The 14772-nt window shown below is 37.6% G+C and overlaps 1 protein-coding gene across 1 annotated transcript in view; it reads left to right on the top strand.

Moving 5' to 3' along the window:
- MYO16 (myosin XVI) overlaps window positions 1-14772 on the top strand; it is a gene marked incomplete at both ends in the record, with an annotated part of 300394 nt that overhangs the window by 275171 nt on the left and 10451 nt on the right. The window contains 2 exon segments of the mRNA XM_080343675.1: window positions 2440-2598; window positions 10360-10451. Coding sequence (XP_080199801.1) covers window positions 2440-2598; window positions 10360-10451 — 251 coding nt within the window.

Here is a 14772-nt window from a genome sequence, read left to right as displayed (position 1 = left end):
AGCATTTCATCTTACAGATATAAAGGAGAAAAGATAACACTTTTCTTTTTCCAAGAGCTCTTCATGTATGCCATGAAAAGATATCAATGTACCTATGAAACAAAAGGCTTCTGCAAATAGCAATGCAAGAAAAAGTCTTTCTACTTGCGCATTCTTAAATGAATTGCATATGTCAGGCAAATCAATAAATCTTTTGGATATCAAGACAAATAAGGATCCCAGCCACTTCCCTTGAGACTCTTTATGTAAAAGGTGGCACAATAATTATGTAGGTGGATTATGATCTATAGGCAAGTGCGCTGACTATTAACATCTAAAAGTGACGTTTCCTTTTCAGACAAATTTAATATGAGCTGCAAAGATGCATTTTGCCATCAACTTGCTTGTACAAAAGCTAAATCAGGCATGCTTTTATAATTGTAGTGCATGCATTTTCCCTCTCAGACTCTGGTTCTACCGCCTTTCCCAAGTCAGTTACTGTGGGTAGAGCTGGCCTAATTTATTCAATGCATAGCACATTTGCCTAAATACACAGTTTATGAAACAGTGCCCCTGAAACATTCCAATCAGATCTGGCAAAAGGTAATGATCAGGGAATGAGGGCAGGGGAGGGAGCAAAGAAAATATTGAAATGTCTTATTCTGACAGTTTGGAAATGAAATCTTTGACTTTTCAGGACAGCTTTTTTGCTAGAAGAGAAAATGTTAAGAAAGATTCAGAGTTAGATAACTGAAAACTAAGAAAGCCCTTTTCAATTAAGTGGAACATTTCAGGTAAACAAGTTTTTTGTTTCACTAATTCATTTTTTAAATTTTGGTACTTTGTAAACCAGGTGGGTTTTTTTTCAGTTCAGGCATACAAATGAAAAATCAACCATGCAGTCAACACTAACTTTGAAAACCTGAAGGGACGTTATCTGTTATTTGGTGAAAAAGTGTTTTTCCTGTTGCCTTGAAAAATGCTCATGTGCTCAAGACTTACAAGAATATACTGAATCTTTGGGAGAGCTGAGGATGCCATTGGAAGTATGGATGAATGTTGTAATGTTGTTTTTAACAGGTAGTGTTTTGTCCTCCGCTCCTTGTTGTTGTTATTATAACAAAACTTAAATAGGTGCAACCAAAATCAAGGAGTAGCTGTTCAAGAGCTGACATAGAAGAAAAATTTGTATTTAGAGTGCTAAATGAGGGCCTTTGTACCCAGGTCAGCTATAATATGTCAACCCCAAAGTGAAGGCCAGATCTCAGAGGGGTCGGAGTTAGGAAAGCTGAAATGGAGTTAAATGGAGAGAGAACTGAATTCAGCTTTGTCATCTGTGAAACAAACTTGATTATGGCAAGGAAAAACTATGAGTATGTTCACCACAAAATGAAGAGAAACTTAGAAAAGAGAGAAGAATCCACTCCAAACTGCAGAGCCTTGCCAGCACTGCATTTCACGCAGCTTCATCAGCCCTTCCACACGAGGGTGGAGTGGGGGTAGCCCGGGATGCCAGAATTGAGGTGGGGGTCCCTCCTACCATTTCCCATCCATTCTTGGTCTTGTCTCCCAGTCCCTATCTTGCCTCCCAGCCCTGAACTCCAGTGGGGAGCTCTACCTGGTCATGGCTGGTGGCTGAGCCCCATTTCTTGTGCTCTGGGTTGACAAAGCCAGGCAAGCTCAGAGCCACTCCGGGCACTTTCTTATGAGCTGTTTTGCTTTGCGTGGATGTGCCATCAGCCAGAGCGGGGAGAAAGGAAGGGTTTTGCCCTCCTCTTTGAAGAAGTGCCTGTGCATTGTACATAGCTTGGGATGGCCTGCAGGATCAGGCTCCTCTTGATGTCTTGAAGAAATTTGACTAAAAAGCTATGATGTGAAAACCTGGAATTTTATGACAGCTGATAGCTGGAGAGCCCTGAAACAGGGTAAATAATGCCCATGGGGAGGCATCTTGTGACCTATGTTTTCATATCAAAAGCCATAAGAGAAACAAACAAACAAACAAACAAACCCCAGACACAAACAAAGTTGGTGTTAGTATCACCTAATGCAATGGTGAACTGTATTGCAGTGTCAAGAGCGGTATATGAACTCATGTGAAATGGAAGAGAATCTTAAACAGAGGCGATACAAAAATTCGTTGAGTTTTATCAGCTGATATTTGTGTGAAAAGAAACAGCAGAGATGAAATTTTGTTAATGTCTTTCACTTCCATAATCTTTAAATGGTTACAGGTGGAACACTAGCAAAAAGAAAAAAAAAAAAAGAGAGAAAAACCCTGCAAAAGTCACTAAAGGTCACTGACTTAAATCTTCCACAGTTATCACTGCACTCATGAATTTAGTGATTAATTACATTCATTTTATAAAGTAACTTGGGTTTTATGTGTTATTTTTTTCTACTTTTGTGGAAACCACTAGTTAATAGGAAGCTGACAATCTCTTTCTCTGTTTGTGTCAGGTGCTGAAACTAATCTGAACTTGAGGAGCAAGGAAGATCCAAATACATCAGATATTGGATCAGAAACCCAGGATAAAAATGCAAATAACCATGGTATTCAGTCATCTAATCTACTGTCCAGTTCTGTGACTGCTGAAAATGGAAATTCAGTATCAAATGGTAAGCAGTTTTTAATCCTAAAGCTCTTTTAACATAAAATTGCTGAAGTGTTGCCTTGAATTAGCTTTTTAAAATATACTCAAGCTGGAATCTTCTGAGTTGTGAAATATCTGTGTTTCTGGAACTGGCTTAACTTTGTATGTGTGAGCTGATAAGCCCCTCTCCAGTAAAAGCGGAATGTGAAGAAAATAAAACAGCCTCTCTTGAAGAACTTGTTATTAGTTCAGCTCCAAATCTATAAACAACCTGAGGCACAGAGGACTGAGATGGGAGATTTCTGATCCTATAATCAATACAAATGGGACAGAAAATATAAAATTGGGATCTCCCTTTGCTACAGGTGCCTTAGTAGTGAATGCCAGCTTGTTAATCATTGCAATAAGATGATCAAAATGGTGCAAAAGCAATGACAGAAAGAATGAAATCTTTTGACATCCTCAAAGCATAAATCCTAATGATATAACACCTATATTACATAAAATCACACAATGCAAATACACAAGTATGAATAGACACAAGACAAATAGAAAGTATTTGTTTTGATGGAATGTGGAAAAGCAGATGTCTAAATACTTGCATGGCATTAGGTACAGTTATCTTCATGCTGAAAACTTACATCTAAATATGGTTTGTGTAAGCAGATCAGTTGTATAGCCTTTAGTGTTAAGGGTAGAACTACACATAATGTAGTCAATATTTTGAGGGAAAAAATATTAGGTCAAGTGAAATATTACATTTTGTTTCCCAAATATGGTCTTTTTTTTTTTTTTTTTTTAAGACCAGGGTGCTTAATACACAATGTTTTAAAATGAAAATTTAAATTTTCTTACAAAAATGAAGCATTTCAAAATTAAATAATTACTTTCTTTCAATAAGACCTATTCTCCAAATTCTACAGTGCTTGGCCTAAACAATTCTTCTTGCTCTCTCTGATAATCAAAGCAGAAAACTCATCCAGCCTGAAAAGCTATGCGAGTGTAAAGGTGCATTCATCTCTGTGTGCTCTGTTACACACTGTGACAGAAGAAAAAGGCATCTTTGACCATTACAACCATCTCCCCATTTATATCAATATAATAATTTGGGCAGTGGGGGAGAATATTTTCAGTACATATAACAGTCAGGCTGTTAAGTTAACACAAAAACTGTAAGTAGACCAAGCCTTTGATTCCTTTCTATGTAGGATTTTAAGCATATATTCTGATGTCCTAAGGGGACCTGTGGGAGATCAGCTTTCTATAAGATCAACCATTTAACCATAAGAGCTGTGCTTCTTAGAAATGAAATGGTGCTTTAAGTTCATAATTTGTGATGATTCTAGTTGCTAGTAAACAATCTCAGTTACTGAAATAATTAGTCGTTACTTGATTAATAGGCCAACTAACAGGTGAGATGGGTGCTTAAGTTTTTGTCAGTATATTTGCAACCACTTGTAGCCAGGGCTATCTGTAATGATAATATACAGCATCTACTATGCATCAACTAATTATTTTCAAACTATTTGTGAATAGCAAGTTTAATCATAAAAGTGAAATGTTGTGCAATGGAATTTTCCAGGATATTTTTCCCATTAAAAACCACTGATTCATCAAACCCAAATTTTCCGTGGAAGGTTCCCAGTTTTGATGTAGCTTTCATAAAGGATGGTTTTGACTGTCAGTGTATACTGTGAGTAATAAAAAACTCCCTTTAGGTCTGGCAGTATCCCACTGGGTAAAGAATTAGCATTATTTGTGGTATTTCAAGGTTTAAATCTATGTTTCACCTGTCAGACTGCTGTAGAAGTGATCAACAGAATGACAGAATCACAGAATGGCTGGGGTTGGAAGGAACCTCTGGAGATCATCCAGTCCAACCCACCCACTAAAGCAGGTTCACCCAGAGCAGATCACACAGGAATGTGTCCAGGTGGGTTTTGAATGTCTCCAGAGAAGGAGACTCCACAGCCTCTCCGGGCAGCCCGTTGCAGTGCTCTGGCACCCTCAAAGGAAAGAAGTTTCTCCTCATATTCAGACGTAACCTCCTGTGTTTCAGTTTGTGCCCGTGGCCCCTCATCCTATCGTTGGGCACCACTGAAAAGAGTCTGGTCCCGTCCTCTTGGCATCCACCCTTGAGATATTTATAAGCATTGATAAGATCCCCTCTCAGCCTTCTCTTGTCCAGGCTAAACAGACCCAGCTCTCTCAGTTTCTCTTCATAGGAAAGGTGCTATAGGCCCCTGATCATCTTTGTAGCCCAAAAATGATACAAGTTGTCATTTTACCCTGACGCAGAGCAAAATAAGATTGAAGATTTTGTGATACAGTATGCTAGTTTTCCAGCAACACTTAATAATAGTTGAAAGAGTTGACAATATGGAAAACTTTGGTGTACTTTGATTACATTAATTCAAAACCAATTTGCCAGTTTTCTTAGGAAAAAAGATATTTCCAGGATTCAACCTTAACATCGTCATGATTTTTAAATCCATGGCTGGTTGGATATATCTGGGCAATACTGATATTTGAGAATGTGCCATGAGATGTTTCCATGTAAAATACTTTTTCATTTCTTTGTTACCAGACACCAAGCTCCTCTAGCTTTGTGGAAAATAAAACCCACAATGCATGATTAAATAGTTGATAATGAGATTACAGAACTCTTGAATGTAATCTTTCTTCCCACTGTTACACAGTGCAACTGTATAATCTGCTTTCCACTGGTGGAACTAAAGTCTAGATTCATACGTTACTCATGTGAGTTAATACAGAAGCAATATCTTAAATAAGACTTGTCTTTTACTGTCATGAATGAGGTGTCAGCACCGCTCCTCTGAAGCGTTGTGAGACTTAAAGTCACTATGGTCATAAGAATAATAATTTTGATGAAGATGTTAGTCTTACTTATAACCTGATGAATTCTTTAGAAAACCATCACTAATCAGCTAAAAAGCTTGCTGGCTCAGCTTCCAGACAGATTAATACTGTGTTACTTTCAGAAGCTGAGTTTAATTTCTGGCACTGCTGCTAGTTGAGAATTTTAATAGAAGTTGCTGCTTCATTTTATATAATGTAATCCTCTTCTTCTTTAGTTTATCTTTAATATCAAGAGTAATAGCTTTCTACAGCTCTGTGCTGTCAGACTCTAACTTTTCTGCCACAAATCTTCCACACTTACCAGAGTTCTTAATCTGAAAGAAAGAGCTCTTTTGCTCTTTCTTGTCCAAATAGAGAGTAATCAGAAAGCTTATAATAACCTTTCATGTTACAATGCTGAAAGTTGTAATCCTAAATCAACCAAAACAGCAGATCCTCTGCTGGGAGACACTCAAACACTGCAGGTAAAAGTTTACTGAAATTTGTTATTTCCAGCTAGTACCTAATAGGATATAGAGGAATGTTTAATCATTAAGTGAAATGTTTAAATATAACAACTATAATAAGTGATTGAGGTGACCTGACCTTTGGTTAGTGAAAGGGAGAAATTACCCAGAAATCTGACAGTTCCTTACCCCCCCTGGAGTGTGTTGTAGACATACTTACTCTGTGTAACCCAAGTGAGAATTAGAGTAGATATTGTAAAGATGAAACAGCCCTCTTGGACTGAGGGAGCATTGTGCTGCATTGTGCTTAATGGTCATACCAGCACGTTGCACTGCACTGTTCATCCAGCTGTTGGCCAGCTGCTATCCCTCAAAGAACTTCTCTGAGTTCTTCTCTGGTTCCTGGTGGGAACCAGGGTTCCTGGTTCCTGGATCTGGTGGAGATCCAGGTGAATGGATTCACTGTATAGTTTATGCAGATTGGCATAAGAGTAGCTGCAAAGAACCTGTCTGTTTCACCAAAAGCCCCATGCGTTATTCAGGTGAGGGGCTTAATCTTGTCTAACCTTAGCTGTGGAGAAGGCAGCCCATTCTGTCTAAGCAGGTCACCTGTGGGCCGCAGTCTTCTATATAGTCTCTTGGAACTTAACCACCAGATCTAAGCACATCAGGCAACAAGTCACAGAATGGGAGAGGTGTCACAGCAGATAACTTGATGGAAAGGGGACATGTCACAATGACAAGGGCTACATGCTGATCAGCACAGAGCATTGCATTTTGGTTTTCCTGGTGATGCCTTTTTCACACTAGAGCACCCAGTGTATCAACTGGAGCCAACCAGTAGATCCAGCCTACATGTGAATACAGAATCAGGGTGGAAGGTAGAAGGTTTGGGGAATTATGTGTGACCACAGTTGCAAAAAACAACATACTCTGTGGTGTTGCTGTTGCTTTGCAAATATGGATGTTGGAAGCCACAGGGAGGCGCAGGGTCTCCAGTTTGGGTGTAGCAGACCCTATGAGACTGGAGAGTCTCTGAAACCACCTCTAGATGTCCAGTGAACTAGAGCTCAGTATCTGAGCTGTTTATCTAAAGGATCCTAAGAGGAGTATCTGAGAAGAGGTCAGAAATGCAAAATAGAAAGTATAGGAAGAAGATCGGGGACTGAGCATGGGATCTTCCTCTGAAGGAATATAGACAATTCATTACAGGGGGTGAGTAGAGGATTTGGTTTCTAGTTTGAATACACGTATTGCTTGAGATAAGGCTGCACCCTTGATTCTCTGGAAAAAAAAATGCATTTATTTCATTTAACTTCTCCAGTTTGAGATTATTGATTGAATCATAGTCCTTGTTATCATTATCACCACCACATATGATTGCAGTAATAATATTATCAAGGATAATTTTGCCAAGAAAATGTCAAATTAGAATTACTTTTGGTAACTTGAAAGAAAGCCCAGTCCAGATGGTGTAATTTGTACTCCAGCCTGAACCCCTGATTAATTTATGTTCTTGTGGTTCTGCCTCTGCCCCTGCTAAACTGATGCTTCCAACCTTGTGCTGAGTTAAGCAAGGTTTTATTCAGTGCACAGGTGTGGTATCCTAATATTTACTTAGGTGTACGTAAAGGAAAACTCTTGGAATGTAATCACTTGCTCCATTTATCTTTCCAAACTCTACCAAGCCTTTGCTTGCTATGTCTCTGATGACGTGCTGTGGCTGTACGTGGAAACTTTACTTACGTGATAAGACCTCTTATCAAAGTGCTTTTCATAGAAATAAACCGAAAATCATTTATAACCTTATTCTTAGCCCTAGGCTGTCATGGGCGGTAGATCCTGAAGTGTATGAATATAGTGCAAAAGCAATATCTTTTTCAAAACATGCTGCTGGTCTAGGAAAGTATTTTCATTCATTTATCATGGTCTAGAATCATGCAAATATTTTACATTATAGCTGTTATTTGAATTAAATTAATAACACCTAATTTAAAAAGTCATTTTGTATTAAAATGTGGATGAATTTTCATGGCTTTATTTGAGATGTGTCCAAAATGAATCCGTATGAATAAATTATTAGTTCAGAAAATTATTTGAAAAAAAAAAAAAAGGCAATTTGTTTTGTGTTGACAAAACTGTGATTTTTGGAGCAATATATGTTTTATGCATTTCATTTAACCAAAAATATGTGATTTTGGTGAGGAAAAATTTTTAGTTGGAGGACAGGGAATTTAATATAGGTAAGAAAGGAATAGTGGTAACTTACATATATTTTACAAGCCTAGTATACCTGAGACCTTGAATATCAGACCTTGCCCCAATACATACCTAATATGTTGTGGGGCACCTTCAAAAAGTGATAACTCCCCCTCAAAACAACACATAGTCCAAATCAGTGAGAGAACAGGATCAGATTCCCTCTCTGGACCAGGCAGGAAAGGACTGAAATGCTGAATTATCACAAGATTTGACCTAGCATCTGAGCTGCAAACAGAGGTTTCACCTTTGCTGTTTCCATGTGTCCAGATGAAGTAAAGATGAACTGAATCTGTAGAAAAGAAATCCATATTTATTAGTACTTTACACAAGTTTCATTCAGAAGAACAAATTGAAGAAAAACAGGTGTCCCTACTTACACAGTAATACACCATTATAAGAGGGAAAATAGGAGAGGGTAGAGAGACTAAAAAGGAATAAGGATCATTGCTTCTTTTAAAAATTCTTGTTTTATTTCTCTTGCAAAGCAAGTTATTTGTTTGAGATTATTCGTGCAATTTATATTTTAATGAGTTGAATCATATATCAGTAACCATGTAGGAGTTAGTGCTCATTGATCAAATTAAAATAAATTAAAGAGGGAGGGAGGGAGGAAGGAAGGAAGAAGGAAGGAAGGAAGGAAGAAGAGAGAGAAAGAAAGAGAGAGAAAGCAAGCAAGCAAGCAAGCATTTTTTTATACTGAAAATAGCAGGTTGGAAGACAAGCATGTTTCATAGTGTGCTTCTATGCCAGTTTCATGATTGAACAAGAAACTGAACATAAACATGAAATAGAACTATGTCTAGTGCAGTACATAATCCCATAAGCAGTTATGATTCATTACATTTGAACTTTGCATTGTTTCCATTATGATTCTGTGTATGTTATGTATAATATGCAAAGAGTGGAGCTGTGCTCATTTTTTCTTATCTAAGAGTTACATATCACAGAATCACTTTACCACACCTTTAGCCACACAAAATCCAAATGCCCCATCTAATCAAATACTTTAGATTAGATGTTAGTAATTTCTCAAGTGATCTACTGAAAACAATTCAACTTCTATATCTCTTACAAGGATGAATCCTCTTTTCATGGTGACTAGCTCTGTTAGGTTGACTAAAGAAGGAATAGTGATAAGCTCTTTATAGATGCCATAGTAGCATGTGGTGAAACACTGGCCCAAGTTGCCCAGAGAGGTGGTAGATGCTCCATCCCTGGAGACATTCCAGACCAGGCTGGCCAAGGCTCTGAGCAACCTGATCTAGTTGCAGATGTCCCTGCTCATTTCAGGGGGCTTGGACTAGATGGTCTTTGAAGGTCCATGCCAACCCAAACTATTCTATGATGATGATTCTACAATGGTGATTCATGAAAATTTGGAATATACACTATAGGAAGCAATACCAAAATTGCTGGATACCAGACCTACCATGGTGGCTGTGATTCTAGTTTATGAGGGGCTTAATAACACCTATCATGGACTCACTGTGTTTCTGCTTCTGCCTTTGCTTCCCCTCATCCTGCCTTTCAGATCCTCTGTAGTGGGATGTGAATGGTCTTCCCTCTCCAGCAGAAGCAATGGGGATGGCCGGCAGTGGGCCTCGCTCTAGGATCACGGGAGCAGAGATGTTCGTTTCTCTTGACTACAGAGGGAAACCACCTGGCTCTTTTATACTGGTTGACTGGTCTTTATACAGCTAAACTTTGAACAGCTGATTCCTACGTGAGGACTGCACAATAAGTACAAGAATCACAAAAAGCCTCTGTACCGCGGAGATGAAGTCCTGGATCTACTTATTGACTTCTCACGTGAGCCAGAGACGTTAATTTGAGAGCAGACCGCAGGCCTGTTTTCCATTCCCTTTGCATTGCTTCTGCGGAGAAAAGGAGCCAGGGGAAGAGGAGCCAGGGATTTCTGCATTGCAGGAGGAATCCCTGGCCAGTGTATAGGAAATGTGATATTTGTAGGCTCTTTCAGTACAATTGCTCCTTCTGTAAACCAGCATGCATACCTGTGATGCTATTCATACTTGGTAAACAAGAATTATTCTAGTTTTGGTAAGCATGGAAATAGTAAATATCCAGGCAAATGTGTGATTTTTTTGTTCTTTTTTAGTAAAACAAGGTCTTTTGAATCTTATGCTGAAATCAGCCAATGCATAAATGTCAGATTATAAATTAGTATTGTTTTGCTTTAGGTTTGTCAGAGGAAAATGAATATTCAAGACTGTCGGCCAGCACTACGGCAGGCTCATCGATTCAAAGACATAGAGAGAGCCACACTAGTCAGGTAAATATTTTACTGATAGTCTGCTAGAACCAGTAAAAGAGAAAAAAAACCCCAACATAGTAGCTGCATGTTGAAAACTGCCTTGATTCAAATTTGTGTGTTGGCTTTAAAAAATGTAGACTTCTTTTACAGGTTTGTATTGAGCTAAGCTAAGTACAATAATGAATTTACTCTTTTTTTGTTTGTTTGTTTGTTTGTTTGTTTTCTGGGAGTATAATCATCCTGAAAGGTTCTCATACTAGAGTTCAAAGTTTAAGAAACTTATGGTTGCTGGTTGTTAGGATGCTATTTTCAGGCAGGAAATATGTCTCTTCCCCCTCCGAGGATCAAGATGCAAGATGTTGTCTCTCTCAAGATATTCATTCATACCAGAAAAAGCTGCGTGATAATGAACCTCATAGGAATAAGTGCATAATTATAGCAAACTTCACTGTTTTTTATACAAGTATAAATGAGATTAAAATCAAAATAATATCTAGGAATTAAAACAGCAATAGGTACTGAGGTGGTGTGAAGCTTCCACTTTAGTTCTTTTAAAATTGCCGTTTAGTCAATGTCACTTTAAAATAACAACATCAAATTAACTTTCATGTTAAGTGAACAAAAAGGAATAAACTTTGTCCTAATACGTTTTCTTCATTTTCTTCCTTTGTAAATAACCAATTCAGGCATGAAGGCATTCAAGCTATTTTATTCTATTTTACTCAAATGGCATTAATTCTCCTGTTGTCTTTTGTCTTCAGTCCACTTTTCTAAAAGGGCTGTCCCAAGTCATTTTTTCATTTGAGAAGACTGTAAGTATCTTACAGTAAAGCCATATATTGCCCACAGAGAAAAAATATTAGAGCTGAGAGGCATTTCCTCAACAGAAACCTCTCATTAACCAATGGTGCAGTTTTCAAACAATTTTACCAGAAGGTAAGGGAAGTGCTTTATCACATTTAGAAGCTGCTTGTCTGTGGTGGACAGCTGACATTTAATTGCAACAAAATACTGGCCCTAACCAAGAGAATGAATGTTTGGGCATTGACTCCAACAGGAGTGGGATTCAACCTGCAACATCATGTTCAGTCTTAGTGTAACTTTAAAACACAATAGCTTTTAACTGAGTAAATATGTAAGCAAACTAGTACAAAAGTCTTCACTTTTTATTTTTCTGCCCTACTGTCCAAAGCACAGGGATAACTACAGCACCTAATCTGAGTTGAAAAATTGTGCCCGGACAGCACCCAGCACTAGGCTGATCTCTTCAGATAAATCAATGAGGCCGGCCAAAGCTGCCCTGGGAGATGTACCCACATAGCTGTCTTGCACACAGTAACAAATCTTTACCATCACCATACCTCTCAAACTCTCAAAATATACTTTGGCCACATTTTTCACAAAGTACTTACAGGTCTGCTGTCTCCAGATCAGTATATTAGATGAGGATATGGGATTATAAAGATGACTAGAGGCAATGTTTTCAGTTGTCATTGTTACATTTTGTAATGGTCAACCAAATACTTACTAGGCATAAGAGTGGCCAAAGAGACCTTTCTAACGAATGAAAAATCGAAGTCCCAGGCACTGCTCCAGTTATAAACTTCACACAGTGAGACACTTTCACCATAGAGCATGTTACACCTCTGTTGCTCTGCTGCTCTGGGATCAAGGAAGATCATATGTAAATTACAACATCACTGCAGTACATGGAGAGTTAAATGAACAGGGTATAAGGGAGCCATTATCTTCTTCTTATCTTTGCAAAATGGAAACTGTTCCCTTCCGTGAAATAAGTCTGCAACATTTAAATGCTTTATTTTAGAAGCAAGTCTTTAACCATTTACAAACATCTATTTTTGATTTTTCCAAAACTGCTTGCCAAAAGCTGAACACAATTTCAATTCAGTACTTTGAAATATCACACTTCAGTAAATAGATGTTTTGCCAGAGTGTTTCACAAATCTTTAAAATAGATTCTGTGCCATGTACTCAGAATTACATTCAGGGACAATCCTTAAAGGCAAGCTCAATAAGAACTGTGACAAGTTTAGAGAAGGAACCTGCAGTTCTGTGATTTTTGATACAATTGGCTTAATGAATAAACATCTTCCAAAGTGATGTTGCCAAAAGAAAAAAATCTTCCTCCCACCAAAAAAAAAAAAAAAAAAGTAGAAAAAAAGTTAAAAAGTCTTTGTTCACAGGGCTGAGAATTCTTACTGTAAAAATCATTCCTCACCATTTCTAAAGTATGGCATATATTTGAAAATGATTGGTTTTAATTACAGCTGACATTTCTTAGTATGCTGCTGGTGACTCTAACAGCGTACGACTGTATTGTAAAAGCCTTTGCCAGGCTTCACTGCAGTAACCTTATCACTTTAAAGTAATTCTTGCACAGACATATGAAATAGGACAGATTGTTTCACAGAGCTATGAAGGTACTGATTGACTAATTGCTTTAGAAAAAGAAACATAGGCTGGGTCCTTAGATTTCTTGGCAGACACCCTGTCATTTCAGCTAAGGGAAACTGGTTCATTAGCTTTCAGGGACTTCTAATATTTATGGGTTTTTTAATATCTCCCTGCTAGTTCCTTACTGAAGTGACAGGAGTTAATTTCATTTTTGCCACAGGATCTCAAGGCTCTTACACATCCAACTAAAGCTGAGGCATTGTGGCTTATGGTACCATCATGTTGTCACATCAGGTGATAATTACCTGCATCACTGCTTGATACTTCCTGCACATGGCAAACCTACACACTTCAGAGAGTAAATTCTTCAGCTCAATATCTGTCAACATGCATCATAAGGATCAATCTTTTAACAAACACTTTTGGAAGCAATTACCAAAGTATAAAATATCATGCAGATGTGAATTCACCGACTTAGTTGATCATCTCTAAAGTGAAACAAAACAAAGCAAATGTTTGCTGTTGGCACAAATGCCACTTTTCTAGGGCAATGATTCCCTTAAGGTTGATTTTTATTGGAATGGAAAATGACTAAAATTTTTTTAAAAATTGTGGCAATACTAATAAAATATTTCTCGTTTGAAAGTTATAAAATAAAATTATAATTTCTTCTGCTAGAAAGAGCGGAAGAGTGTAAAAAAAAACTTCTATCTTATCAAAAATGGAAGAGCTTACGTTGAAAGAAATGAGTCTTGCATTTTAAAAGAATAACAGAGTATGGAGCTTTTTTAAAAACTAATACCTTTTCCTTCCTATTATTCTGTGGGTGTACAGTTACTGATTTCCAGGTGATTATATCTATAGGTAGCAAGTAAGTACCACATAAAAACATAAAGAACACAACATCTGATGTAACACCTCAATGAAGATGAATACTGAATGGTGGATTTGGGGATCAAAACTGCCAAAACCAGTTAGCCAGAACTTTCATGTTTTATAGTTTGTTGGGATAGTAGATCTTTCAGAAATTATTTGTTAGCAAAGAGCCACATGTATTCTTTTTACCAACCTAGGATGCCATCTTCCCTTTATTTTATGCTTTCCTTGAAAAACAAAAAATTATAGTCAAGGAAATCTTCAAAATGTAACCTACAGCAAAATGGTTCTGCAAGAAACAATAACCAGATCTGTCCTGACAAGAAAACCTACTTTGCTCTTAGCAACTAAGCCCAAATACATGAGCTGCAAGAACTGCATCTACCTGAGCTTCTGCAGAAAGCCTTTTGGTAATTGTACTGCACCTCTTACTCACTGAACAGCTGAAAACTAGGAAACTTCCTTTTCCAGACTTGATTTAAAATTACTGATTTAACATTACTGAAATGCTTATTGTTGCAAATTGCTTCAGTGATTTGTTTAAACAATTTGGGACTTTCAAATGTGCCTTGATCTGTAGACTTGAATTCTTATCCCATAATTTCCTTCCAGAGGCAAAGAAACCACCAAAGTGGAAGAGATACATCTTCTGGCCATTTGTGCCATAATCTTGCTTTGATAGGAAATTTTGTTATAAGAGTTTTTTCTGTTTAGTCATGCTCCAGGAAATGATCCCAAAGCATACTGGAGACTCCACAAATGTTGAAATTGTTTAGCAGAGTCTAAAAGCCAACTGCCCCCTAAAATAAAGCAGGTTTATAAAATATTACCTCTGTGCTCCTTTTCTTTTACATGAAGCATTTCTCAGTTCCTTAGCCAGTCCAATGGGCTCCTTCCTCCAAACTGTATTTATTGCTTCCTCTGTTCTCAATAGCTCCTATGTGTGCGTATGTTTAAAAGACAGGGCATAAAGACTGTTGAAATACATAAGTTCTTTGGAATGTCAGCAACAGCAGCTAGATGAAATAGCATCAACAAAAACAAGACT

Source organism: Nesoenas mayeri (genome assembly GCF_963082525.1).
Source record: "Nesoenas mayeri genome assembly, chromosome: 1".
NCBI classification, from domain to species: Eukaryota; Metazoa; Chordata; class Aves; order Columbiformes; family Columbidae; genus Nesoenas; species Nesoenas mayeri.
This window is presented reverse-complemented; position numbering and strand designations above follow the sequence as displayed.